General features: G+C 47.0%; 2 protein-coding genes and 1 non-coding gene across 5 annotated transcripts in view; 2 read left to right on the top strand and 1 right to left on the bottom strand.

Annotated features, from left to right (window-relative positions):
- The window catches only part of Calu (calumenin), a 28,960-nt gene extending 25,118 nt beyond the window's left edge, over positions 1 to 3,842 (top strand). For all 3 annotated transcript variants that reach the window (XM_038320122.2, XM_038320120.2, XM_038320121.2), the window contains exon 7: positions 1,557 to 3,842. In XM_038320122.2, the coding sequence (XP_038176050.1) occupies positions 1,557 to 1,661 (105 nt within the window). In that variant the 3' untranslated portion in view covers positions 1,662 to 3,842. The remainder of the gene's footprint in view (positions 1 to 1,556) is intronic.
- Positions 3,843 to 5,013: 1,171 nt separating this feature from the next.
- Opn1sw (opsin 1, short wave sensitive) lies at positions 5,014 to 7,743 on the bottom strand. Its single transcript, XM_038320917.1, has 5 exons — positions 7,398 to 7,743; positions 6,997 to 7,165; positions 6,585 to 6,750; positions 5,909 to 6,148; positions 5,014 to 5,133 (listed from the first exon to the last, which is right to left on the bottom strand). Exons 1-5 carry the CDS (start codon positions 7,741 to 7,743, stop codon positions 5,014 to 5,016), a joined length of 1,041 nt encoding a protein of 346 aa, XP_038176845.1.
- Positions 7,744 to 14,377: 6,634 nt separating this feature from the next.
- Trnap-agg lies at positions 14,378 to 14,449 on the top strand. The gene has a single exon. It is a non-coding gene; the product is annotated as a tRNA-Pro (tRNA).
- Positions 14,450 to 16,880: the final 2,431 nt, after the last annotated feature.

Consider the following 16,880-nt stretch of genomic DNA (forward strand, 5'->3'; position numbering starts at 1 on the left):
TGCCTGCATGTGTACCTACACCCCTGAAGAGGGCACCAGATCTCAGATTACAGATTACCAGATTACAGATGGTTGTGAGCCACCATGTGGTTGCTGGGAATTGAACTCAGGACCTCTGGAGGAAGAGTCAGTCCTCTTAACCGCTGAGCCATCTCTCCAGCCCTGTATATAGAATTTTTAAAGGAAGCAGAGCAGACAGACTGACAGCTGACTGACTGACTGAGACTCTCAATATATAGCCCTTGCTGACTGGCCTGAAACTCCAGTGTAGACCATCTTGGCCTCCAGCTCACAGAGACACGCTTGCCTGTCTCTCCATTGCTGAGATTAAAGGTATACCACCATTCCCAGCATCAAATATATTCTTAAAATTTAAGCCCTTTACAGGGATTATAAGCCAGCTTTTCTCTAGACTCTGTTAGAATTGAAAATTATGTGAGGTGCTTAGGTAATCACATTTTCTTCTTTCTTTCTTTCTTTCTTTCTTTCTTTCTTTCTTTCTTTCTTTCTTTCTTTCTTCCTCCTCCTCCTCCTCTTCCTTTTTTCTTCTTCCTTTTTTTTTTTTTTTTCCTGAGACAGGGTTTCTCTGTAGTTTTAGAGCCTATCCTGAAACTAGGCTGGTCTCGAACTCACAGAGATCTGCCTGCCTCTGCTTCCTGAGTGCTGGGATTAAAGGTGTGCCACCACCGCCCGGCGGTAATCACATTTTTACTAAGCCCTGTCATTTTTTCAGAGATCTGGATGTTAAAGACCAGACTTGTTTGTTTGTTTGTTTGTTTGTTTGTTTTGAGCATCTTTAGTCTTCAGATGCTGTCTCTTAGGATCTTATTAAGGGCTGATGAGTTTTAAGCTCTTGTTCAGCATCACTTAAGCAGCCCAGCTCTCATGCCCCGAGTTGTGAGAATGAGCAGTCTTCTCTGAGGAGTCTTGGTGCTATTTGAGAAGAGTGGCGCAGCCTGTTTTGATGTGGTTCATCTTGTTAAAGTGGAGGTGAGATGAGGATTGGCCCTGGAGAGTTCACTGTTTCTGCCAGACCTCAATCTGATGCGCCCTGGAGTAGCAACCCGGTGTTCCTCCCCATCTTCCACCCATGCCTGGCAACTGCCCCGTAGTTGACTCCAAAAAGAATGTTTGCTGCCTGGGGAACAGATTTGTGTCTCTGTCCTGAAGTTGTTGAGTATATTTGGCCCATTTTTTCCACTTTTGACTTTTTTCCCCCTTTGAAATAGAATCTCCCTCTGTAGCCCAGGCTAGCCCTGAACAACTCTTCTCTCTGGCTTTCTGAGTCCAGGGGTCAAACCTAGGGCCTCAGTCATACTAGACAAGCACTTTATCATTAAACTATATCCCCAGCCCACTAGTGACTTTCTTGATGAAAAAAGGTGTGTGTGGGGGGGGGGGGGGGGAAGAAAGAGAGAGATGGAAGATAACACCTGAAGTGGGAACTAGAACCTTATAGTATTACAGTCTCAGGTTACTCTTATTTTATAGCAATCTTTCTGAATTTGGAATGGAAAGTATATATGGTCTCAATTCTCTGTTCCCTGTAATTTCAGGATGGCAAGCTTACCAAGGAGGAGATTGTCGACAAGTATGATTTATTTGTGGGCAGCCAGGCCACAGATTTTGGGGAGGCCTTGGTGCGACATGATGAGTTCTAAGCTGCAGACAGAGGAACCTACATTTCTTCAAAAGTAATTTATTTTTACAGCTCTGGTTTCACATGAAATTGTTTGCGCTACTGAGACTGTTATTACAAACTTTAAGACATGAAAAGGCATATCAAGATAATGAAAACCACCCTGCCCCCTTCCTTCTCCCCTCGAGGGACTGGAGGGCTGTGCTTCTGAAGAACAACTCTGAGTAGTGCACTCGTGTCTGTAGGTTTACACTTTGTATAATGTATGACATGGTGTGTTTATTTTTGTATTGTTCTCTAGTTGGGAGTATAATATGAAGGATCAAGGTCCTCAACCCACACTTGTAGGCAGACATTAGCCCTTTACTCTTTCTCAGCCCCTTGCCACGTATTTTTTTATAATTCTCACTTAACTAATTTTTTTAAAAGCCTGAGATCAATAGAAATGTTCAGGAGAGGAAAAAAAGGAAGAACATGTACTCCATGATTTATGTTTAGAGAGAGAATGCTTTATCTTGCCTGTTGAAATGCTTAATTTTCAAGTGGTCGCACAGTTGTCACGGGCCCAGCCACTGAGCAAGGCTAGATCCCCGTGCTGTAAGACAGCTTGACGCAACTTGACTTCACTCTTTTCCCCGTTAGGACTAGCTATTTGCTAATTTTGTCAAGCACAGCTGTGGGAAGAAGTAGGGCCAGTGTCTTGAAAAATGAATCAAGTAGTGTGTATGATCTCTTCCCAGGGCTATTTCTAGCTCTCTGTAGAGCTGTTTCCAACTGGAAACAGCTGAAAAATGAAAGGAAAAAGTGTGTGCAGGGCATGCATTTTATTCTGATGTGTACCTATGGAGATCACTACAGGGCCCCATCCAGCCCCCCCAGGAACTAATCTTGGTTTTACTGCAATTAAAATTGACTTTCTGCAATCATGTCATTGAAAGTGCCTTTAACAGGAAAAATAACCACCAAATGGGAATTTATTTAAGAAGCCACAAGATGACTGATTTGGGCACCTTACATGAAAGCATTGAACCTCCTGATACAGTGAGTTTTCCCCTTCTTTTTCTCTTGTGGACAATAGCTGAATAGCAGTATTAGTTACAAGCTTGGTTGCAGTGTTCCTGTCTTGTGGGCTGGTTTCTAAAAACCTCATGCTGCTGATTTGACCAGGATCCTCATACCTCAGAACGCAAACCACTCTCTGTCAGGCCTCTGACTCAAGGATGGAAGGACAGACATATAGAGGAGGCTCTTTGGTTTGAGGACCACCGCTCATCCTTCCTGTCTTTAACCCATCGATCCCATTTTGTCGTCTCCCTTTCTCTCTGACACTAAAAGGTGGGGTAGGTAGGAAGGTCACGGATCGTCAGGTTGCCATCCTTATCAAAAACCCTGTCTGCTGCCAACTCTATTGACCCATATTTTGTGCAACCCAATATTTTGATCTCTTACTAATGGGCCTCTTAAGAATTAATGTATTCCAAATCTTTAACCCTCAGGTTACTAAGATAAATGTATGTATGTATAATCTTTATTATTTCCTATATCTGAATAATACATTCAGGTGGTGGTGCTGGGTGATGGTCATATCTGAACCTAGACCTGCCCTTTGGTCTTCCACAATCCTGTTGAGGTTGGCTGCGTGGTGTGGTAAAGAGCCAGGTGTGGTGTGACTTCACCCCAGCCATTGCATCAAGCTCTTGATAGCAGATACACTCAAGGTTTTAACCCCAGGATAGGAGTAATAAACATTCTCTGCCTTCCAGATTAACTCTTTATTGTTAAGGAGACCAGAGATAATTAATGCCACCAACCCTGACTTAGAGAGGGTGCATCATACACCGTGTGGCAAGAGGGCCTTACGGCTCATTTGGCGCACAGAGGCTAACACTGATGTGAAAGTCACACACTTACCAGCAAGCTTAGTGTGCTACAATGGCATATTCCGGACATAGGGTGCTCAGCAGCAAGACCTGCTCCCATCTCCATGAGCCCCATATAGTGTTGGGGTTTGGGTTTGGGTTTCTGGTTTAAATCCAGTCTGAGGCAGTGAGCAGTGACTGCATGTCCATAGGGTGTGCTCTGTGAATGCTAAGCTCTCTTGAATTTGAGTATTGGTTCTTTTTTATAGAGTGTAAACCAAGTTTTATATTCTGTAATGCAAGCAGGTACCTATCTGTTTCTGAATAAAAACTGTTTACATTCATCGGGGGCGTGTGTCTCTTTCATCCTCTTGGAAATGGGATTGTGTTCCAGGCCAGCCAAGACTGCATAGTGAGACCCTGTCTCAAGAAACCAAGAAGGGGCTAGAGAGATGGCTCAGCGGCTAAGAGCACTGGCTGCTCTTCCAGAGGGCCCAGGTTAAATTCCCAGCAACCAGATGTCAGCTCACAACTCTGTAGTTCCAGTTCCAGGAGACCTGACACCCTCACACAGACATACATGCAGGCAAAATAAATTTTTTAAAAAAGGAAGAAACCTAGAGTTAAGGAATAAATGGGATTGTGGCTTAGAATTCTGTAATATAAAACGTCAAAAAGAAGGATTTCTCCTAGAATGTCCCATCGTATCTCCCCTCCAGGTTGAGAGAGATCACTGCCTTCTCCCTCACACTTAGTCCTTTCCTGTTCCTGAGGTTTCTGGTTGCTTCTCACAGCTCTGACCCTCCTGCCTTCCAGTGCATCATCACCTGAGACTGGCTTTCCTTGAGTATAGCTGAACATATTTATCTTGGTTTTCATTTTAAAGGGATTCATTTTCCAGGAGCAGCAGGTGTAGGGAGAGTGTAAGGTAAAATGTTTTTAGCCCTTGGGTTTGATTTATAAATGGTACTGAGACATGCAAATTCATTTTGAGGGTGTCATGGGATTAAACGACTAACTTTAATCAATGCATAGCTTTAAATATACATTCATTTAGCCAAGTGGAGAGGAGAACACCTAGAATAATTCTGTTTGAGATGGGTGAGCTGAGGCAGCTCTGGCCATGGCAATCACAACCTAGGCTGCAGCAACTGCAAGAAATCCCCTGGGGGGGTCTTTTAAATTCGCTGTAGGCACCTGCCCCTATGGCTCACCTAACACAGGGTGTGTCATCCCAGACACAGCAAGGGGAACGAAAAATGACAGAGAAGGAAAGTGTGCCCTTTCTCTTACAGGTCTCCGGGGGTAAAGGTACCACTTAGGAATAGAAACTGACTGTTGAAATGGTCCATGTGGGAAGAGCAGCCTCGCTGACAGGAAGAGAAAACAGGAAAACGCTCCCAGGAGTGCCATTACTCCCCTTCCCATCTCTTCTTCCCTGTGCTAGGGTTTTAATAGAGAATGTAGAAACTAAATGTGGCGTTCTGCTTGCTGCCAGCAGGCCAGTTAAGGTCCTTAGTGAGGGCCGACTTTGCTAGAAGAGGTAGTAGAAACTTCTGTTTTCTGAGAGCCAGGCATCTCGCTTTCGTCATTCATGGGCTTCCTGCACACCATCTCCAGGATGCAGGCCCGGAACTGGAAGGAAAGGCGTGTGTCATCCTTGTCCTACAAACAACTTAAACTCCGCTTTTTTTTTTTTTTTTTTTTTTTTTTTTAATTTGGTTTTTTGAGGCAGGGTAGGGTCTACTTGATCTTGCAAGCTAGACTTTAGAAGGCCTGGATTAAGAGTTTGCAGAAGACTGACCTACATGGCAGTGCATACCTTTAACTTCAGCACTTGGGGACAGAGGCAGGCTGATCGCTGAATTTAAGGCCAGACTTGTTTCCATAGGAGTTCTGGGGCTACACGGTTTGACCCTATCTTAAAAAGGGAAAAAATTTACAAAAAGCTAGACATCTGTTATTATTGATGTTACTACTTTTTCACCAAAACAGAAAACTTACGGGTAGGGATGTATAACTCACTACTAAGAATATTTGCCTGGCATGAGATAGGCCCTGTGTTCAATCTCCAGCATTGCTAAGAAGGTTCCCAGTCCATCCCCCCTTTAGAACAACTTGGTTTTTCCGACTCAAGGTCTAGCCTCCCTTCTAATGTCTTAGGAACCACATCATTCATATGTGTGTGTGTATACATATATATATGTGTGTATATATATACACATATATATACATATATATATGTATATATATATATGCCAACCAAGAGCTTTCTGGCTCGCTTGGACTCTGCCTTTCCTCATCTGTGAGGCCTGTGTAGCATCCAGGGTGCCTAGTTAAAATGTCAATAAGCAAAGAACCAGCGTCTAATGGACCAGATCCTCATGGGAATGTAGGTAGAGAGCTTTACCTGCTTATTCATGAAGCCGTAGATGATGGGATTGTAGACACATGAGCTCTTGGAGAAGAAGGCAGGGATGGTGACGAGCCGTAAGTCTAGCCCATGGTTACGGTTGTTGACAATGTACATGGCCAGGGCAGCATAGGGCACGTAGCAGAGACAGAAGGATCCCACCATCACCACCACCATGTGGCTCACCTCCCGTTCAGCCTTCTGGGTCGTAGCTGACTCTTGCTGCTGAGCTGCCACCTGGAATTGAGCACAGGGGTCATAGCCTCTCTTCTGGACTCAACTCCAGAACTCTGAACCCTGCTGTGTAGTGAAAATATCTATCTCACCGGCTCTTCTGAGTTTGGCTTTCCCTTGAGGGAGGTATCATGGAAGTGGATCTCAGCTCTTTGGCATTAGGAAAGATGACAGTCTCACTCCGTTCCTCCTCCTCATCCAGGTCTTTGTCCCCTTCCCCCACTGTCCCTTGTGCTAGGATAGAGCACTCCTCCCACCTGCTACCAAATACTGTACCGCTGAGTTGTGACTCCAAGATTTTTCATTCCCCCTTCCCCACTCTTGCTAGCTCCTGTCTGACCACGGATATTCCAGACGTGTGTCCTGGGGCAGACACACACGAGCTCTGTCCTGGAGCCTCCTGATTCACTCCTACCTGACCCTCTCAAAGGCCACTCACAGCTCTGAGAGTCCTCAGCAACTGCGAATAGGAGAAGCAGATGAGGGTAAGAGGCACGATGAAACAGAACAGGAAGAGGAACCAGGTGTAGTACTCGCTTCGATACTTGGTGCCAACCGTGTACCAGTCCGGGCCGCAGGAGCATTGCAGGCCCTCAGGGATGAACCTGAAAAGGATCAAGAGTTCACTTGGCTCTCCCTGAGAGCTAGCAGGGTGGGAGCTGGCATTCCTGGATTAGCTTCTCCAGTTGGAAGGATGCCAGAAAAGACTGCAGTAATTCCAACTGCAGAGTAAACATTGATGACTCCAGCTGCCCTTTTTCCTTACTCTCCAAACCCAGATCAAAGAATAAAAGGTAAAAGGTTATACCCAATCTCTCTTTCCACATCAAACCACTACCCTGCACTCTCACCTGCTCCAGCCAAAGAAGGGTGGGATGGACACTCCGATACCAATGATCCAAGTAACCAGGACCACCATCAGTGCATGCTTGGAGCTGAAGCGGAAGCTGCCAAAGGGCTTACAGATGACAATGTAGCGCTCCAAAGCCAGGAAAGCCAAAGACCATCCTGTCACTAGACCTGTGGCAAATGTGAAACAAACAGAATAGACAGCCTCGCCCAGCCTGGAGTAGAATACAAATAGAACTGAGTCCAGAGAATTGGGATAGAGTTGCACGCTCATGCATCCTGTTTTGGTTAAGTACTCAGGGTGATTAAGAGCCTGCTCCAAACCAGAAGCGTGGCTCCAGTTTCCAATCCTGGAGTAACGTCCTTTGCCGTTCCCTAGCCCCGGTTGCCTACGGTGCTGTACCTGCTACAGAGCCCAGGAAGGCCTCCAGAGCACAAACATGGCGGCCAAAGAGGAAGTATCCGTGACAGGTGGCGATAAAGACAGTGAAGACAGAGAAGCTGCAGAAGAGGAAGCCCCCGAGGGATATGTTGACCAGGATGTAGTTGAGGGGCTGCCGCAGCTTTTTGTAACGCAGTGTGGCCACCAGCACTATGGCATTGAGTGGGGTCCCTGCGAAGAAGACAAACCCCATAAAGGCTGCCTGGAGGCGGAAGGCCCAGACGGGAGCAATGTGGTACTGAGGCCCATCCCAGGGCCCCACGGAGGAGATATTGCGGAACAGGTAGAACTCTTCCTCCCCTGACATCTTGTGCTTGGGGTGCCCTCACCACCACCTCCAGTCCCTCTTATAGATTGTTCTTCTGCTTTGCCCCTCCCGACAGCACCCTCCTTTAAAGACACAGTGGGACTTTGAATGACCCTAAGCCTCTCAAAGATGAGGTCCAGGATTAGAGCTCTCTCCACCCCCACCTAAACCTTTCATGATCCCAAAGCTGATTGTATTCTTCAGAGGATATCAGATTAGGGTCAGGGAACCTGGATCTGCAAGGCTGGGTGCTGAGGTGGGTCAATATTGGTCCCTGTGGCCTGGAAGATGCTGACCTATATCCACTGCAAATGCCACTACACAACTCTTCCCCGACTCTGCACCTCACCCTGGCCCTTTGTGAAAGGTGCCCATCTGAGTGTCCCTATCTGGAGAGGCTGGCAATTGGCCTCTGGAAACGGGAAGAGAGAGAGTGGGGAGCGCCCTTGGGAGCATTTTTATAATTTTTAAATATGATTTATTTTTATTTTATGTACATTGGTGTCTTGACTACATGTGTGTCTGTATGAAGGTATCAGGCCCTCTGGAACTGGAGTTACAGACAGTTGTGAGCTGCCATGTGGGTGCTGGGAATTGAACCTGGGTCCTCTGAGAGAGAAGCCAGTGCTCTTAACCACTGAGCCATCTCTCCAGCCCACTTTGGGAGCACTCAAAACAGCCATGATGGAACATGACAGAAGCAACTCCACCCTGTTTTGGAGTCCCGGTGTGCCTGAGCAGTCACTGCTTCTGTGTCCTGTTGAGCCTCTGTCGTGAGTCTTCCTCCTTGGACCTCCAGGCTGCCTCTTAGATTCGACTTCTTTTAGATTAGAACACGAGAGAATGGCACTCTTCTGAGTGAATTAGGTTCACTATGAGGTGATGGACACCGAGTTAGCCTCTTAGCATGGAAGTGGATAAGGCCACAGTCTCCCAAAGCTGCCCCTAGTGACACACTTCCTCCAGCAAGGGTCTAGAAAGTTCCATACCCCTCCTGCCCCACCCCGCCATCATCAGCTGTGAGCCAAGTGTTCAAATAATGACTTATGGGGGCCATTTCTTATTCAAACTAGAATATGAGGGCTAGAAAGATGACTCGGTGGTTAAGAGCATTGGCTGCTCTTACAGAGAACCCAGGTTTGGTTCCCAGCACCCACATGGTGGCTTACAAGTAACTCCAGTTCCAAGAAGATCCATCACCATCTTTTGGCCTCCACAGGCACCAGACATGCACGCAGTGCTCATACATACACATAGTTTGAGGGAAAAAAAAAGCCGGGCGGTGGTGGTGCACACTTGGGAGGCAGAGGCAGACAGATCTCTGAATTCACGGCCAGCCTGGTCTACAGAGTGTGTTCTGGGAAGACTGCAGTGGGTAGCCATTAATGCAGAGTCATCTGGTCAAAGGCCTAAGGGTAATTGACTATTGAGTGCTCAGCCATAAATGAAGCATCTATATCAATTCCGTGTGTGTGTGTGTGTGTGTGTGTGTGTGTGTGTGTGTGTGTGTGTGTTAAGCCAGGGCTGGAGAGATGGCTCAGTGTATAAGAGAGTACATACTGCTCTTACAGAGGACCCAAGTTCAGTTCCCAGCATCCACATAGAGTGGTTCACAACTGCTTTAACTCCATCATCTTCAGGAGATCCGATTGTGTGTGTATGTGCACACAGACACATACACAAAGAGTCCTAAATACAAATTAAAATAATAAAAAATGCATTAAATAAAAAACAAAATGCAAAACTATAACCAAGCCTGACAAAACTATAACCAAGCCTGACCAGGGTATTTGTTGCAATCCCTTGAATCCTAAGTCAAAAGCACTAGGAGGAGACAAGTCAACCATGTTGGAAAGAATGCTATTCCCAGCTCAGCGGTGGTGGTCGTTAATCCCAGCACTCGGGAGGCAGAGGCAAGCAGATCTTTGTGAGTTCGAGGCCAGCCTGGTCTACAAGAGCTAGTTCCAGGACAACCAGAGATACAGAGAAACCCTGTCTCAAAAAACAAAAAACAAACAAACAGAATGACATTCCCATGTGTGCACACGCATGTTACCTCACACAGATGCTCATATAGTGGTACATTATTTGTGTTTTAATAAATAACGCTTGCCTGAAGATCAAAAGGCAAAGCAGCCATACTAATCAACCGTACAGGCCAAGGAGTGGTGGCACACACCTTTAATCCCAGGACTCGGGAGACAGAGGCAGACAGATCTCAGTGAGTTCAAGGCCACCTTGGGCTACATGAGATTGAATCAGTCTAAGAGAAACAGAGCTCACACAAAGGTGGGATCTTGGGATCCCGCACCTTTAATCCCAGCACTAACGAGGTGGAGACAGGAGTGATAGGGCTGGGCAGAGAGAGGAATATAGAGAAGAGATAGGAACTCGGCCAAGAGTGGAGTCTGAGGATTCATGGAGACATGATCTTGCCTTTCCGATCTGAAGATTTGGTAGAAGTAAAAGGTCTCTCTAGTGGTTGACTGCTTTGCTTTTATGATCTTCAGCTTGAACCCCAATATCTGTCTCTAGGTTTATTCATGCTACATGCTCACCCACAGTAAGATCCTGCAGAGATTACTAGGAAAGTCCATCTGAGGGTCCAGAATCCACCTAAGCAGGACCTGAGGACAGAGCCAGAAGTCACCTGGCTATTCCTCAGCCAGCATCCTGCAAGTCAGCCTCTGCTTTCTGCATATGGTTTCTGACTACCGTGGATTTCAAACAACCTTGGCTTTCTTACTCCTAATGTAAGGCTAGGTGGTAGACACCCCTTTGTCCTCTCTGATATCCAGATACCTGCGAAGACAGTACCCTCCCATGTCAGAGAGGTTGGGAGGAACCCAGACCCAGTTATAATGTGATAGATGACCCAGTGAGGCTTAGACCAGAAAAGTATTACTGTTATAGACGCGACCTACACATTTACATAATTCGAAGTTCAGGAGAGCCTATGTATGCAAGAGTTGGCGTAAACCAATGCAAACCAACTATTTTTGTGATTATGAAAGATAAGAATGCATCTCCGGGAGACATTGGTGGGATAAAATAAACAATGTCCTCAACACCAGACACAGAAATGTACCACTAGATCACTGACTCCCAAGATGAACTCACAGCACTGGGTGAGGTGGAATTCTGGAAGTCCATGAGACTCCTCTGGTCCAAGGAATGTCTTGTATCTGGAGCCTTGGGATTTATTTCTCCTGGTCCTAATCCTTTTTCTTCTCTGCTTAGTATTTATAAAATTCAAAAATTACCAAAAGAATAGATGGTAGCATTTCATTCTGCCCAGGCTCCAACTACTTGGTCACTCCTTCTAGAGACAACTAGGGTTAGCTTGTGCCCCAGGACACACGAGGAGGTCAGAGGACAACCTGTGGGGGCTGGTTCTCTCCTTCCACCATCTGGGTCATCAACCTTGGCAGCAGTCACCCTTTCCCACTGGGCCATCTTGCCAGCAGTGTTATTGTGCTTCTCATGCGTAGGTGACAATGTTGACAGTGAGTTTGACATGTTTGTGACAGTTCTGCTGAGTACTGACCCACAAAGCTCTCCAGGTACATGCTTGAAATCAGGAAGGCCTGACATGCTCTAGTAGACACGAGGGAGTCCCCAGTGATCTGCCTGACTGAAAGCCGTCCTCACACTTGGGAGAAAGTGAGGAAGCTACAGAGGTGCAGCAGGGGTCTCTCTAGAAAATTCTACCTGTGTCTCCTTTGATGTAAAAACACATGAGCAATGATGGGCCTGGAATCCTACAGTATGGATTTAGGGCACAGCCATTTGAGTCTGGCACTAAACTGTAGGCAGATCCTGATGGATTTCTAGCAGGGAACCCCCACACACACCCTCCATCCCATGCAGGAAGCATGGAGGGATGGTTCGTGATGCCCAGACCACAGAGATGAGATACCTGGCATTCAGGATACAGAGTTGTGCTCCAGAAAGGCCACACAGAGAACAGTCCTGTCCCAAATTTAGGACCCCACCCCCACCCCAAAGCCCTGGCTAGGACCTAAGTGGAGTCTCAGCTTTGAAACATCTTAAGTGACGTCCCCACAGGAGCAGCATCAGCCCCTGACACGCCCATCAGGGAGAGTGTGCGCTGAAGGCAGGGAATGACAGGCTGAGCAGACTTCTATTTATAAGTTAGCTGACAGCGTAGGAATGGCGACAGGAAAAGCTTCTCTCGTTGGCGAAGAGATGAGTGCACACCACCCCCCATGACAGGTCAACAGAACAGTCATAGGGTACAGACACTCCTGAGTGGTAATAATAAAACTTTACAGTCCAGGGGCAAAGGAATGCTGGTCAGTCCATTCTTCAGAAGGGTCACTTCACAGGATGGGGTTCTACTCAGGGCTCCCCTGCACATCTGTTTCCACTCATGATTTTGTGTGTGTGTGTGTGTGCACATTCCTGAAACTTTCATTGGCTCATTTATTCCTCCCACAGCCTTTGCTGGGTGGCGACTATGGGCACAGTATAGAGAATTTGGTGAGATCGGTCCTGTCACGGGCATAAGCAGAACAGGCCTACAGATGTGCTGAGAGCCACTGGTTCAAAGCCCAGGCACAGGGTTAAACTCGAAGACCACTAAAACAAGTCTCTGCCCACTGGGAGCTCCCCACTCACAGAAGCCCCAGCCAAAAGCAAGAAAGGACTCCATATGTGTTAGATGGGGAATAGGCCCAGCGGAGACCACTGTGTCTGCTATACGGGTCTACTACACGGTCCTAGCACCTGAGCCATGACTTCGGCCCTTACCCTCTTTGGGGAGTCTTCCCACCTGCTGAACCCCAACCTGCACCACCCATAGGCTGTGTGTGAGTCACCCTGTGTGAATGGAAACTCTTAGAAACGGACGATGCCTATGTTAAAGGTCCTGTGGGATTGGTCAACTGACTAGATTTTCGTAATTGTGTGAGTTGCCAAAGCAGCTCGGTTGGAAGAACGTTAGGCTGAAGAATTTTTTTTTTTTCCGAGACAGGGTTTCTCTGTAGCTTTGGAGCCTGTCCTGGAACTAGCTCTTGTAGACCAGGCTGGTCTCGAACTCACAGAGATCCTCCTGCCTCTGCCTCCCGAGTGCTGGGATTAAAGGCGTGCGCCACCGCCGCCCGGCTTAGGCTGAAGAATTTAATAATGGTGGAGAGTTGGAATGTTGCAGATTTGGAGCTACATTATCTTGGGCTATCGTTATTCATATTAGTAGCCACTCACTGCCCGTCCCTGTGTCTGACCGAGAACCCTTGTGACTATCACATGAAATGTTTCGGAATGTCTTAACAGACCACTAGCTTCTGCCATCCAAAAAGAATATCATCAGACAGCAGCTGAAATCATAGCAGAGATGTCCCCCACTTTGCTCTGACCCACCTACCTGATATTCCCATCCGTTCATTTGAAAGGGTCTCTAACTTACCATACTCTCATGATGTAACTTTAAAAACAGCATGAAGCGCCACCGCTCTGGAAAATGGTGTTTGGGGCAACCTGAATCTATGTCCTTGGGCCATGTCACATATATTTGGCTCTATTCTCCTCATTTTAGAGACAGGATCTCACTACTCAGCCTCAGATGGCCTGAAACTTGCTCTGTAGTCCATACGCCCATCAGCCTCCGGAGCCTTGGATTAGAGGCTGTGCCACTGCCTGGCCTCAGAAACGACCTCCGAACTCTCTGAGATGGGAGCTCTTTTGGAGTTGACACTTCGCAGTTTCCCTGGACCACGGAGCAGAAACTGGCTGGTGTGGGGAGGGCCGTGTAGGTATGTGAGGATGGATACCCGTCTCCAGTCTTCTAGTCTGGGAAGCTGCGCATCCTGCTTTGAAAGCCGCTTCAGGCGCAGACGGCTACAGAAACGGAAGCTAGGCAAGAGGAAGCATTTCAGCAACTGGAGCCACTCAGTGAATGCAGGCGAGTGTCCTTAGCTCGCAGCAGGGAACATGGACCTCACCAGGCTGTCCCAAAGTCAACAGGTTGGCAAAGCACAGAGTACACACTTGGCCTAGCCAGCAAGTGGCCACTCTTCTGTTGGGTCCTTCCCCGTCTTAGGGTACTGCCATGGCCGCTTGTGCTGTAGAGTTCTTTACACACCCTTCACCTAGTCCTCACCATCACCTTGTAAGTTAGACAGGTAAGGGGTCTGCGTTCCCAGCAGACGGAAGAAGACTAGGTAAGTCAGCCAATGTGGCCTAGGCAAGAATGAGCTGGGTCCAGCTTCTGGGTTATCACCCAGGAGTTTACGCGATGTGGAGAAACTTTTTCTGGTGGTCTGACCAGGAGCTAAGAAAGAAAACAGCTCTTAACTGACTGCGAGAACAGTCCTAGGGCTACCCAGAGAAGAGGTACCTGCTGGGGCCTGGCTTTCTTTGCCTGCCAGGGCCTGGCCTTCTTCTTCCACCTACACATTTGGAAGAATGAGCCCTGTATGAAGCCCCAGGCAGGGGAGTGGCTGTGTGACTGAGGAAAGAGCCCAGGAGCAAGGCCTGCTGGAGCTTTGCCTGCCTGGGCTGGGAGCCAGCCTGAGAAGAGGAGCAGAAAAACTGCTCCTAGGAACCACAACTACTGCTACTAATGATGGTGATGTGGCAGAGAGGACACATCTGCCCAGGGGTAACTACCAGTGGCTCGATGGTCTAGGGGTATGATTCTCGCTTAGGGTGCGAGAGGTCCCGGGTTCAAATCCCGGACGAGCCCTGTTTATTCTTTTCTGCCACGTCCACTGCCTGCTCATGCCAGAGGTATGACCGAAGGATCTTGATGTGATGGCAGCTGTCAGTCACCTCAGAGTCTTAGTCTGTATATACACCTTGTTATTCCAAGTGGTCAAACTGGACAAGCGTGGCTGTGGTTACCAGGCTTCCACTGGGAGACCTGGGTGAGAGAAGTCCGGTGAGTCATCTACATCGCACTAGGACCTAACTGGAAACATGGTTCTTAACCCTTGAAGTTCCTAGAAATGCCTCATGATCACACTGGAGCAAGGAAGAGTTCTATAGCAATATTTCAGTAAACCAGGCATATGGGGGGGATTTTACTAAAAGAAAGAGAGAGAGAAAGAGAGAGAGGAGGAAGAGAAGGAGGAGGAGGAGGAGGAGGAGGATAGAGAGGGTGAGCATGAGAGATAAACCTACTGAAAAAAAAATCACAGTGACACAGCATGATTTGTGTAGGCTTTCCCAGTTTCTTCTACTTTTTTTCTGACCAAGAAGTACAAACTGCATAGAAATCTGTTACTCGGTCAGCTGTGTAACAGTCAGACTCAACCATGCCGAGGCACTGAGGGCTGCTCAAAACACTGCCACTCAGGATGGGACTCACCTGGCCCCACACCTTGGAGAGAAGTTATTGGCAGGCTGCCGGGGAAGGGAAAATCAGTTTTGTTGTGGCATGGAGCCGCTCCCATGCTCCATGGGGTGGGGGTGCACCCATGCACACACCAGCAACACTAATTCAACTCGGGGAGTTTAAAAAAGATATAAAGATAAGGGGCTTGTTGGGGCAGAGGCTGTGGGGACAGGGAGGAGGCATGGGGAATAAATAGCATCAGGATACATTGACTACATGTATGAAATTGTCAAAAACAAATTAAAAACAAAGGAAAAGTTGTTGGATAATCAAAACTCACCCTATCTACAGCCGTTCCTTAAGGCCTTCCATAAACTCTGTGCCCCAACCCCTTCTTGTGGATACACCAGGGAGAACCCCTCACCTCGTGTCTGTCCTGAAGGGGATCAGCAGCCCACTGTACATGTGTGTCCCCAGTCAATGCTTCGGACTCATCCCCTGCCATGTAGAGCTGCTTTCTGTATGATCCCTACTGGTCCATCATCTATATGCCCAGTAAGAGTGCCCTGTCGGGGCTGGAGAGATGGCTCAGTGGTTAAGAGCACTGACTGCTTCTTCCAGAGGACCCAGGTTCAATTCCCAGCATCCACATGGCAGCTCACAACTGTCTGTAACTCCAGTTCCAGGGGATCTGACACCTTCATGCCAACGCACATAAAATAAAGTTAATATATATGTAATAATATTTGTAAAAAAAGTGGCTTGTCACCATCTTTGAAAATATTCCATGAGGTAATTCCTCCTAGGGGGAACAGAAGAAACAAGAGTGCTCCAAGAGCTGGGATGCCTCATGCATGAAAACTTCCACATAGTAAGTACACTACGATCGAGACAAGAAAGCCAACTGTAATGAAAATATGAAAATAACAATGACTAGAAAGAGAGCGTTGAGGGAATAAAATAAATAAAACATTAAGAAATGAAAAACAGAGGCTGGGGAGATGAGATGGTTCAGTGCTCAGAGGACCTGGGTTTGATTCCTAGCACCCACATGGCAGCTTACAGCTGTCTGTAACCCCAGTTCCAGGGGATCCAACACATAAAATAAATCTTAAGAAGGGCTGAGAGTGAAGCTCCGTTAGATGCTTGCTTGCCTAGTGGTGTACAACTGTAATCTCAGCATCAGGAAGTGGAGAGAAAAGAACCAGGCGTTCAAGGTCATGGAAGCTGGGGACAATGAGGCACCACACAAATTAGACTCAGAGAACTAGTGAGTTAGACGAGAGAGCTCATAAAAATCATTCAGAATTGCTGGGCAGTGGTGGCACATGCCTTTAATCCCAGCACTCAGGAGGCAGAGGCAGAGGCAGCTACACAGAGAAACCTTGTCATAAGAAACAAAAACAAAAAACAAAACAAAACAACAAATCATTCAGAAATGTGAGCAAGTAGAAAAATACTATGAAGAACTATGAAAGAACAGACACAAGGGAGAGATTGATCTGCAGGCTAAGAGGCTGTAGTATTTTTTTAAAAAAAAAACTGGGGCTGGAGAGATGGCTCAGTGGTTAAGAGCATTGCCTGCTCTTCCAAACGTCCTGAGTTCAATTCCCAGCAACCACATGGTGGCTCACAACCATCTGTAATGAGATCTGGTGCCCTCTTCTGGCCTGCATACACAAGACAGAATATTGTATACATAATAAATAAATAAATATTTAAAAAAAAAAACTGAGAATTTCCCAGACTCAAAACCCAGACATAAATCCTCAGGTTGAAGAATCCTGAGTTCACTAGAATGGCAAAACTATAAAGACAAAGAGAAAGGAAGATCTTCAAA

This window comes from Arvicola amphibius, chromosome 2 (genome assembly GCF_903992535.2).
Source record: "Arvicola amphibius chromosome 2, mArvAmp1.2, whole genome shotgun sequence".
In the NCBI taxonomy this organism is placed as follows: domain Eukaryota; kingdom Metazoa; phylum Chordata; class Mammalia; order Rodentia; family Cricetidae; genus Arvicola; species Arvicola amphibius.